The sequence below is a fragment of the Peromyscus leucopus genome, chromosome 7 (assembly GCF_004664715.2).
Source record: "Peromyscus leucopus breed LL Stock chromosome 7, UCI_PerLeu_2.1, whole genome shotgun sequence".
NCBI classification, from domain to species: Eukaryota; Metazoa; Chordata; class Mammalia; order Rodentia; family Cricetidae; genus Peromyscus; species Peromyscus leucopus.
In genome coordinates, this window is record NC_051069.1 from 50,215,639 (window position 1) to 50,227,729 (window position 12,091).

The 12,091-nt window shown below is 48.7% G+C and overlaps 1 protein-coding gene across 5 annotated transcripts in view; it reads right to left on the minus strand.

Annotated features, from left to right (window-relative positions):
* The window catches only part of Carm1 (coactivator associated arginine methyltransferase 1), a 49,687-nt gene that overhangs the window by 21,784 nt on the left and 15,812 nt on the right, over positions 1 to 12,091 (minus strand). The window contains exon 1 of one of the 5 annotated variants that reach the window (XM_037207698.1): positions 20 to 394. The exons of the other annotated variants lie outside the window; for them this stretch is intronic. Coding sequence (XP_037063593.1) covers positions 20 to 98 — 79 coding nt within the window. The 5' untranslated portion in view covers positions 99 to 394. Of the gene's footprint in view, positions 1 to 19; positions 395 to 12,091 lie in introns of those variants that run through there. 5 annotated transcript variants of the gene reach the window in all.

Here is a 12,091-nt window from a genome sequence, read left to right on the forward strand (position 1 = left end):
GGAAGACAAGCATACTCACAGGGGAAGAAGACCTGCGCTTCCAGAGACCTCCTGTCCCTGTATGAACCGACAGGTGGGGAGAACGTAGGCAGAGCCATCCTTAAGGAAGGGCAGAAAGAGTCTTAGGAAGACACAGACAACTCAAGGATAATGAAGGGGCTGGGGCTCTGGAGTCTTGGTTCTGCCAAAGGTGCATTTGTTCAGGTCCTTCTGAGTTACAAGGGCCGTCACTGGACTTCATAGCTGTCAGAATGGAGGTACCAATGACCCTTTAGGATGGCCCTTTGCTCTCAGGGGCAATGACTGTGTCCTTGGCAGTGGGAGCCAGGTGCAACCTATGCTTCTGTGCCACCGACAGCTCCTCAGTAGGATACAGCAAGCCATGTGGCTTGTCCAGGCTGGTGGGGCAGTGACCCAGGGAGCTACTGTATATGCTCAATTACATAGCCCAGCAGCCAGGAGCACGACATGCCCATCACAACCATAGTTTCTAGTTATTTGTTCCACACGAGTCCAGTACACTGAAGGATGAAGCCAATATCCCCAGAAAAAGGATATATCTCACGGCACCTGTGCAGCACTATTCCTGCTTTAAAATTTGTACATTTTATTATTGATATCTTGTGTGTGTGTGTGTGTGTGTGTGTGTGTGTGTGTGTGTGTGTGTGTACACGCACCTGTGCATGCTGGCAAGCATGAGGTTAGAGGACATGCCTTCAGAAGTTGGTTCTTTCTTATATGGTATGCCAAAGACTCTGGGAATCAAACTCAGGTTGCCAGGCTTGGGCAATAGCACCTTCTCCCCATTGAACCATCTCCAATGCCCCCAGGAAGTACTTTTGACCTTAACTCATAAATGGACAGCAGACACCAGCGGATACACGGAGTGGACCAGCTTGCAAGACACCCTTCGAGGTCTCCTCAAATGGTCAACATTAGGTGAGAGAAACCACTGAGAACTATTCTAGAGTGAGGGATACAGAAGAGGCAGCTAGTAAGTATCCAATGGACCCAGGCCTGGATCCATTACACTAGATGGATGGTGTGAAATGAGACCTTGGCTCCATGGATCTCAAGTAGCTCAGGCTAACCTGTAACTCTATGCAGCTTAGTATGATTTTGAACTCCCACTTTCACTGCACCGGGTGCTGGGGTTGCAGGTATGTACCGTGTGCCTGGTTTATGTGGTGCTGGAATAGAACCCAGGACCCTGTGTGTTGTTAGGTGAGTGATCTACCAACTGAGCTATAGTCACAGCCCCAGAACATCCTTATTCCTAGAACACAAATGCAGCAGTGAGTAAGTTCACTGGACCAATGTTGCTGTTCACACATGGCTCGCCAAATAAGTAGCAAAACAGAAAACAGAAAAAAGGCTGGTGTAAATGTTGCTGAAGACATGTTTCCAAGCACCCTGAGTAGCCAAAGTAGGGTGAAAAAGAAGAATTAGTCGGAGGAGTCTCTGATTCAAAACAGTCACATAAAGCTTCAGTAATCAAAATAGAGTCTTTGAAAAGAACAAGATAGACCTGTAGAATAGAAACAGAAAACAGAAATAAATTCTGCCATTAATGGTCAAGTGACTTCCTACAAGGGTGCCAAAGGAGAGACAAGCGTCTCTAATAAGGAACACTGGAACATCTGGACAGTCACTTAGAAAACCATGCAACTAAATTCTGACCTCATACTATAACAAAAGGTAACTCAAATGAATCTGGCCCAAACAAGAGTTCATACTAGAAGACTCTTGGGTTGGTGAGAGTCTCATGACTCAGGGTAATGGCGCTTGCTGCCAAGCCTGATCTCCTGAATTCAATCCCAGGGCTCCATATGGTGGAAGGAAAGAACTGACTTCCAAAAGCAGTCATTTTCTGATGTCTACATGTATGCACACACACAAATAAATTTTTTAAATGTAATTAAAAAAGCTACAGGGTGAGGATGGAGAGGTGGCTTAGTGGTTAAGAGCACTGGCTGCTCTTCCAGAGGTCTTAAGTTCAATTCTCAGCAACCACATGGTGGCTCACAACCATCTATATAGTGAGATATGATACCAACAGAGCACTCATACCTAAAACAAACAAAACAAAAAACAAACAAACAAAACCACCTATACGGCTCTTTGAAAGAAACAGGAATAAATCTGTGGCTTTGATTTCGCAATGGATTCATCGCTATGAAACTAAGAGCATGAGAACTATAAACTGCAATTTTTATTTTATTTTATGTGCACTGGTGTTTTGCCATGGGAAGTCAGATCTCCTGGAACCGGATTACAAACAGTTGTGAGCTGCCATGTGAGTGCTGGGAATTGAACCCAGGTTCTCTAGAAGAGCAGTCAGTGTTCTTAACTACTGAGCCATCTCTCCAGCCCATAAATTGTAATTTTTGAAAATTTTAAAATTGTAAATTCGTGGGGAGGCTGAGCATCCCTACTCGGACTAGGAATTTGGGACCAGCCTGGGCAACATAACAAGATCCTATCTCAAAAATAATACAAAGTGACCCAAGAGCATGCTTGTTCCTCAGAACTCTAGAACCTGAAATTAGGAGACTCTTGAATTCCAGGCCACAATGAGACCCTGACCTTAAAAAGGTGGGGGGGGCAGAGCACTTACCTCAAAAGTACAAGGCCCTGGAGTCTATCATAGCAATAAAAAAACCCACAACAAAACAAAAATGAAAATAAACAACTCCAACCCTGTCTATGAGATGTCACTTCTCATAATGTCTACAATTTAAACAGTGACATGAAGCAAGTGAATGGAGAGATGTGGAAGAATGAAGGCCAGCAAACATCTCTAGAGGGGATGTGACCGCCTGACACAGCAACTCTCTTCCAGGTATATCCCCGCAAAGAACAGTAGGCAGAGCTTCAAACAAATGCTTGTTTGCACATAGTCAGGTATAGGGACTGCAGCAACAGCCCAGTCGGTCATGAGGCTGAGGCCAAGAGGCTCGTGGAAATCTTAGCCCAGGAGTTCAAGGGCCAACCTGGACAACACAGTAAGAGCTCCAAGAAAGAAGAGAACACGCTGGGGTCAGGGCTGGCTGGTGGAGAGGGGGCTTGCCTAGAATGCAGGGAGCCTAGACTACCCCAGCACAGCATAACGTACAGGAAGCAGTAGGAGTGCTGCCCAGCTGTGAAAAGCCTTCAGAGGGTGGAGGCAGGAGGACCAGAAGTGGGAAGGAAATACACATATACAGAGAAAGAGACAAGGGGACTCTTTATCCCCAATAGTCCAAACTAGACACAACTCAAATTCCATCAACTGATCAACAGATAAACAGAATCAGATAGTGGTATTATTTCAGCATAGAGAGAAACAGAGTCAAGACCAGCTACAGACTGGAACACTACCAGAAACTACTGTCAGAAGGGGGCAGCCACAAGTGCCGTGCAATAAATACTGCATTCAACGGAGCAGCAGGAAGGGGAAACCGAGGTGGCTGGGACAGACTTTCAGTTGCCAGGGGCTCTGAGAAGGCAGTGGGGGAGCAAGAGCTTCCTGGTGTGGGGTTTCTTTTGAGGTGATGACAGGGTTTTGGAGATAGCTAAAGGTCACAGTTATATAACACCGAATAAGCTCAATGCCACTGCATTGTACTTTAAAATGCTTCGTGTTAGTTTATGGGACTGTCATTTCAACAGAGAAAGAAGACTGATCCCTACCTGACAGTAGGGTGCAAGGAGGCTTACAGTGCATGCAGGGACCCCGGTTCCCATCCTTCTGTCTAGCCTACGGAAGAGCAAGGCTCTGTGGGCAGAGCCTGACTTAAGGCAAGTGTTTTGGCTGTCCACTGCCCTAGACACAGGGACCCAAGGCAAGGTGCCTGGGACCCACCCCTCCTGGGACACAAGATAAAGATGATCTTCGGGGTGGGTCTGTGTGATGATAAGACCCCAGTGTGCTTGTTTACCCAGCTGCCCTGAGTGCTCCTCTACAACCTGGCACCAGGAAGGGCTGTGGCCAGGGCTACCCTGGCTGAGAGATCTGAAAGCACAGATGAAGGAGTCAGCAATCTCTGAGTATCACAGCCACCCCCCCCCAGGCCTATCCTCTGAACACAGGAGGCACCAGGAACCTTTCTGATATACCCATGCAAGCTAACAAACCAGCTGCACCACAGCCATCCCCCGTCCCGCCCCCCCTCCACCTCCCGCTTTAGGTGGCCTGGAGTACAAGCTTGGCTCTGAAGAATTTGCATGGCACATGCAAAATCCTGGGTTCCATCTCTACAAAAATAAACCAAAAGCAAACAAAATGTTTCTTTGGCAGAGGCCACACGCACGCCTAGAACCCCAGCTGGCCAGGTTCACCAGTATCAAGGGAAAGTAGGGTGACAGAGCAGGCCACTCGATGTCCTCCTCTGATCTCCATGCAAGTATGTGCCTATGTATACATACCAACAGTAAGACATGCACATACAACACACGCACTGACTGACACACACATCCACAGGGGAGGGTTGAGCTGGATGTGTTGGTTCACACCAGTCAAGCTCAGGCCAGAGTTATCATTTCTTTCTCTAGAGTCCCTAAAACTCGAGAAAACAGGAAATGGCAGGTTATGGGTGGGAACAGTCCTTGTCTGGGTGGATTCTCAAATGGGTCTCAAATAGAGCACAAAGAATGGGCTCTGAACTGAGGACCCTGGTCCTGGCCATCAGAGCCTGTCAAGTTCTGTGGCCAAGGAATGAGAGTCTAGGGTGACAAGGGACAGCTGTACAGGGCAAGTAGGACACAAACAGATTCCCCATGACAGGAAGACCTTCAGGACAGCTCATGTTGCTCCCTACAAAAAAGTTCCTCATCTATCCCCCAATTTCTGCCATGAGACAGCCACCTAACACTTTACACAGGCCCCTCATTTCTTCATTATGTCACCAACTTGCTCAGAGAGTAAGGGTCTTACTCAAGGTTACACAGAGATAGGCTCTCGTGACTGTCTTCAGAGTTACTGCTCCTGGCCAAGGTGGAATGGACAGCATCCTGGAGTGGCCACATTTTTCTAAAGAAGAGCCTAACAGCTGGTTCTGGTGGCACAGGCTGGAAGGATTTGTTGAAGGAGGTAGAGGCAGGTGGATCTGGAGTTCGAGGCCAGCCTGGGATACATACCCTTTAGCTGGGCAGTGGTGGCGCACATGACTTTAATCCCAGCACTCGGGAGGCAGAGGCGGGCAGATCTCTGTGAGTTCGAGGCCAGCCTGGGCTACAGAGTGAGTTCCAGGAAAGGCGCAAAGCTACACAGAGAAACCCTGTCTTGAAAAACAAAACAAACAAACAACCCCCCCCCCAAAAAAAGAAGAAGAACCAAGCACTAAATATTACATCTATTCTAGGAGTGAAAGTTAGTGGTTAAACTCTTGTTGAGCACGTGTTCAACCCTGGGCCTTGTCTCCAGCACTATTATTAAAAAAGAAAATTTTTTTCTGTGAGGACGATCTGTGTCACAATGACTCAATTCGGTCTGCAGCAGACTTCAATAAGTAAACAAATAACTACGGCTGTGTCAATACAACTTTATTGACAAGCCAGGAAGAGAGCCAGGTTTACTTCACAGGACTGCCATGTCTAGAGTTACAGGTGTAGTGCTAAGCCCACTTTCTACTCACGTCCTCATCTGCTTACCAGACACGGATAATGAGAACATCCACTTCCCATCCCAGACTTGAGGGGCCCATGGCACTAAACTATGCAAGTCAGGAGATGCACCAAAGCCATTGTGGCTGGAGACTGGGGAGACCTCTCAGTGAGTGCAGGGGACCTGTACGGCAGTGGTTCCCAACCTTCCTAAATGCTTCAGTCCTATACAGTTCCTCATGTCATGGTGACCCCAACCATAAAATTACTTTGTTGCTACTTCTTAACTGTATTTTGCTACTGTTATGAATCATAACATAAGTGTTTTTGGAGACAGAGGTTTGCCAAAAGGGATCTGAAGTCACCAGCTGAGAACCACTACTGTAGAAGGAGGGCTGCCAAGCTGAGGGGCAACGTGAGACCTAGTTAGACATACAGCTCCAAAACCTAGAGGCTCCCACAGCCATGGGCAGCAGCACTAGGAAGATTCTTAAGCTAGGAGACATGGAAGGGAACTGGGTGGAGGAGGATGGACTGGGGATGCAAACTACACTGTTCCCCACTTGCCAGAAAACTCCTCTAACACTTGTCCTAGACCTGCTGCCTCCCCAGGACAGAGGATCTACAGGACCCTGAAGCTCCTGCAGGAGCCCCTGACCAGAGTCCCAGGGTCATGCCAAGCCTCAGTAACAGTCTGGTCTACCCTACTAGACACGCACCACCTCAGCCCAACCGCTGGGCTCTCCTCTGCTCAACATCCTCCTCACTGTGCACACTCAGGAGGCAGAGGTTACTGGATCTCATGAGTTCAAAATCAACCTGGGTAGCAATAATGAACCCCTTCTCAAAACAAACATGCCATGTGTAGGGGCTCACACCTAGTCCCTAGCATTTGGGAAGTTAAAGCTTAAGTATCACCCCTGAGTTTAAGGCCAATATGGGATACACAATGAGTTCCAGGTCAGCCTGGACTACAGGAGGAGACCCTGTATCCAAAACCTTGCTCTGCCTAGCTGGGCAAAGTGGGCTGGGGGATGACTCAGTGGGTAAAAGCAGTAGCCACATAAGTGTGCAGGTCTGAGTTCCATCCCTAGAACTTTTCATGTAGACGAAAAGCGGGGTACATGGCCAGCATCTGTAATTCCAGAAATAGAATCACCCAGAAGCTCACAAGCCAGCTGACATGGAGGAGTACAGTGTATATTGACAGAAACAATGATACTCTGCTTTAACCTGAAATAAGGGCTGGGTGGTGGTGGCGGCGGCGGCGGCGGCGGCGGCGGCGGTGGCGGCGCACGCCTTTAATCTCAGCACTTGGGAGGCAGAGCCAGGCAGATCTCTGTGAGTTCGAGGCCAGTCTGGTCTACAGAGTGAGTTCCAGGAAAAGCACAAAGCTACACAGAGAAACCCTGTCTTGAAAAACAAAAAAAAAGGTCAGAAGCAACTCCCAAACATTGGCCTCTGACCTCTACACAATGTGCCAGGATAGGTGCACCCATGCATATACAAAGTAACAAAAAACAAAAACAAAAACAAACAAACAAAAAAAAAAACAACAAAAAACCTCACTGAAAACAAGTAAACAGGAAAATAACATTCATGGCCTCCTGGTTTCTCAGAGTCTTCAGTAAGAAGTCGTAAGTACACATGGGACTCATAGGCCCTCTATAGCATCCTCTGCTTCACTGAACCCTGCCTGGTCCAGACACTAGCTCACTGGTTAATGTGGTGATACATTGTATACCCTAATAAAATTTGCCTGAAGATCAGAGAACAGAACAAGCCACCAGATTAAACATAGAGGCCAGACAGTGGTGGCAGACACTTTTTTTTTTTTTTTGGTTGTTGTTGTTTTTCCGAGACAGGGTTTTTCTGTGTAGTTTTTGGTGCCTGTCCTGGATTTCGCTCTGTAGACCAGGCTGGCCTCAAAAGAACTCACAGAGATCCAAAAGAACTCACAGAGATCCGTCTGGCTCTGCCTCCCAGTGCTGGGATTAAAGGCCTGTGCCACCACCGCCCAGCTAGTCTGTCCTCTATCCCTGTCCCCCCTCCAGCGGGAGCTCAGTGTGTGGAAGCACAAAGACTCAGGTCCAAATGCTAAGCCTGCTCTGTCTATATCTAAGTGTAGCTGAAGATCTTCCCATTGCTTGAAGGTCACTGTTCCCGACCCCTTGTCTAGAAAGCAATAGGGCAAGCAGAAATCCCTTGATGCCTTAAGTTGTAGGCTAGAGACCAGTAGGAGTGCACAAGACCCAAAGGGAAGCTCTTCTCCAGTGGAACCTTCTATTTGTATAAGGAGCGGAAAGAGGGGCAATAGGGTAACACTAAAAAGCAGCTAAGTAGGTGGGATGAAGTCAACAACACTCCACACCCTCACCTGCCCAGCAGGAGGCTATTATTGCCACCCCTAGAGGAGCATCTTGGGCACTTGTTGGGAAGCACACACATGGGTCAAGTATGGAGTCTTTCCTTAAATCACCTAACATTGCCAAGTACAACAGGGTCCTTTACCTTCCAGAAGAGTCACTCCACAGTGAGAGGAGAGTTGGGGGACGGGGAAGAGCCCCCCAACCTCTCTCTCCCCAAGACCAAGATGAAACCCTGAGCCCACCTAGCCTCAGCCAATGCACCATACACAGGATGCACCAGGTCCAGTTGTGAACACAAGGGCTGAGTCTTGCTTCACATGCTGAGCCTGCAGGGGTGAGAGGCAGCCAGTGAGAAGACAAGAACACAGAGTGCTGAGAGGGAGTAGACAGGCTGATGCACAGGGATGGGTGTAAACTGTATCACAAACACCCCTGTCCCAAGGCCTCCCGCCTCCACTCCCTGCAATGACTTTGCCTCCAAACCACTGGCCACCAAAGGTTTCTCCTCTATCTTGTGTGGCTAGATCACTGTGGAGTCACCCAGCTGGGACGACAGCTCTGATCAAGGAGGACCACTGTTCAGCTGCAACCCTGGGTCTTGGTTCCCTCATCTAAGAGAGATCCGAACATTCCCAGGGTAGGAAGACTGACAGAACCCCCAGGGAAGGCTAGGCAGCCCATGGAGGGGTGGTGTTGAAAACAAGCTGTTGACAGTACATCTGTGAAGCAGGTACAGAGGGATCAAAGTCCTTCTCTGCTGTGTCATGGAGGTGGAAGTGGCCATCATCACTGCTAAATACTGAAGTAGTCATGATGGCTGTCACCAGTGCAGATCACCCACTGCCATGGAGAGCGATGACCCAGGAGCTCAGCCAGATCATCCTCTTGTAATCTAAGGCAGATGATCTGCTGTCCGCAGAGAAGCTGGGAAGCGGCTGCAGCCAGTCTGCCTGCCCTGGGGCATATGAGGACTATGAGGTCACCCTAGGCTCTTCTGTCCTCGCTAAGTGAAGCAACAGGGAACTTCCTTTGCTTTCCTTATCCTACACAGCTCTACTTGCAAACAAGCACAAAGACATCAGCAGACACAGTATAAGGAAGTCCTGAACACAAAAGCTAATACCTACTAGATGAACTAACAAATGAATGGTCAATTAAAGTAGCTTTTTTTGTTTTGTTTTGGGTTTTTCTGTTTGTGTTTCAAAACAGGGTTTTTCTGTATTGCTCTGGCTGTCCCAGAACTTGTTCCGTCACCAGGCTGGCCTCTAACTCACAGAAATAAGCCTGCCTCTGCCTCCCAGTGTTTGGATTAAAGGTGTGCACCACTACACCCAGCTAAGAAGTAGGTTTTGACCTGTGGTAGTACACGCTTTCAGTCACAGTGCTCCAAACAAAGGTGGACCTCTGAGTCTGAGCAGTGTATGTCATGAAAGCACAAAGAACCGAGTTCAAAACCCAGAACCCACATTAAAACAATCATGGGCTAGAGAGATAACTCAGCAGTTAAGAGCGCTGGCTCTTCTTCCAGTGGATTGGGTATTCATTTATTTATTTTTCTAGGCAGCACTCTTTTTTTTTGGGGGGGGGGTGTTTTGCCATGGGTATCAGGTCCCCTGAAACTGGAATTACAGATAGTTGTGAGCTGCCATGTGGTGATGGCACTTGAACCCGGGACCTCTGGAAAAGCAGTCAGTACTCTCAACCACCGAGACTTCTCACCAGCCTGAGGATTGGATTTTAATTCCTAGCACTCAGACTGCAGCTCATAACTGGCGGCAATGTTATCTCCAGTTCCCAGGTATCTGACACCCTCTTGTGGCCTCCATGAGCACTGCACACATGTAGTACACAAATACACTGGCAAAACACTCACACACATAAAATAAAAATCTTTTTAGAAAACAAAAAGCAGGAGATGGAGAAATGGTTCAGCAGCTATGAGTGCTGGCTGCTCTTCCAGAGAACCCTGGTTCAATTCCCAGCACCTACCTGGCAGCTCACAACTGTCTGTAACTCCATTTCTGGGGGAATCCAACACCCTCACATAGACATACATACAGGCATGTAAAACAAAAATAAATAAATATTAAAAAAACAACAAAAAAATAGGTGTGGTAGTACACATTTGCAATCCCATTGTTAGGGAGGCAGACACTCAGTAGGTGAAAAGATTTTAGGAGAGAAATGAAATCACAAAGCTGTCCTCTGACCTCCACATGCACACCACAGCATAGATTACCCACATCCACAACATGAGTGTGCAAACACAATGATTATTAACAATTTTTAATAAACTAAACTGGATGGCACCTGGGGAAGAACATCACTGGAGGTCACACTCTAGCCTTTGCACACACATGGGCAACACAAACCAACACACACACACACACACACACACACACACACACACACACACACACACACACACACACGCAGCCACAGGCAGGATAGGGCATGAAAAAGAGGAGGGACAGGGATGAAAGGAGGAGGAGGGGCTAGTGTGGAAACAGTTCCAACAAGCACCATGGCTGTCCCAGGAAAAGGAATACTTTTCAGGCCAACCTTCCTTCATCCAGCTCTATGCACATAGGCCAGTGAACACTTCTCCAGCTTGACCAGGGCCAGGCCAGGGCTTTAGAGGTGTGTGCCCAGAGGAGTGTACATGACAGGAAGAGTAGACAAATGGGACACAGGCTTGTCTGTGTTTCTGAGTGACTGACCCAAGGAACAGTGCACAGGAAAGATTGGTCTGGCTTCTCACGACACACCCTACTGAGCTGGTAGAATTTCTGTCCTGTACACAGAAGATAACCAGGCATACAGCGCTGACTGCTGTGAGGCCTAACTGAACCCTGATGCACAGGGAGGTCAGGGGCACAGGCCAGGTTTGTTCCTCCATGCACAGTTCTCCCAGAGCCAACAGCACCCATTCCTCTGTCACCAGAGGGTGTGATGGAGGTGGGGCAAGCTGAGTTGCACCAGGTCAGGTTGCCCCAGGCAGCCCAGCTCTAGGCTGCATTCCAGGCAGCTGTTACCTGGGAAAGCTTCCCTCCCCCTGGCAAAGATGGCCAAAGGCCAGACTAGTTCAGAGTCAGTCAGAGCAAATGTAAAGTTTAATTGTCTAGAAAAATCAAACCAATCACAGTCCAGAGTGTTGTCATGAGGATGAACACACCCTGTGCCTGTGGGCACACTGCAGGGTGGGGTTAACACAAAGCACCCATCTCAGCACAGAGGGCAGAGACAATGAGTGGAGAGGAGGGGCCTCAGAGAAAATCCTGGGCAAAGCAATAGTAAACATAGCATAGGTGTCTTCACCCCTTACTGTATTTCCCTATTAATCCGCCAAATGGTGACCCCTAAACCTAGCTTACCTGGAAGGCCCTTACAGCCAAGGGCCGACACAGGAATCAGTTTCACACACCACTTGTAATCTTTTGGGAGGGAATGTGTGGATGGTGCACACGCCACGCCCAGTTCCTCACTAGAGGTTCAAGGCAGGGGCTCACTGTTGGGTTTCCAACCATTTCAGTACAGGCCCCAGAGCCAACCCCCTGCATGAGCATACGGCAGCCTAGTGGCAGCTGTAAGACTTGGCAGGAACTGTATCACAGCACAAGGTCTTTAGGGACAGGATAGATACATCAAGAGGTCTGGAAGGCTGAGGTGGCATGGAGCAAGTGGAGGGAGGAGCAGTGGGAAGGAGCTCAGGGACCTCAGTGTGTACCCAGGGGTCACTGCTGAGAGCTGAAACTGCCAGAGGCAGGAGCTACACAATCCGCCTCACAGAGGTGTGAGTCAGGTGGGGAAGTGCAGCTGCCATCGGTGGCAGGCCGAGCCTCTGTTTCAGAGAAACAGGATGTCCTGGGGCTGCAGGGAGGCCAGAGAGGCCTCCATTAGGTGCTTGAGGACTCCAGGAGCACAGGATGTTTCAGTTAGAAGGGATACATCCCACCCAGGCTCAAATGTTGCCTCTCCAGATATGGATCCAAATGTTGTATAGGCTAGAGGGAGCCATTGTTCTTAAAGTGGCGGTGGACCACAGCAGTGCAGCCCAGCCCAGACAGGCGCCTTGCTTGAGGAACTCTGGAACAGTCTGCACTGGCCAGTTAGTGATGCAGAACTAGGATGGGGATCTC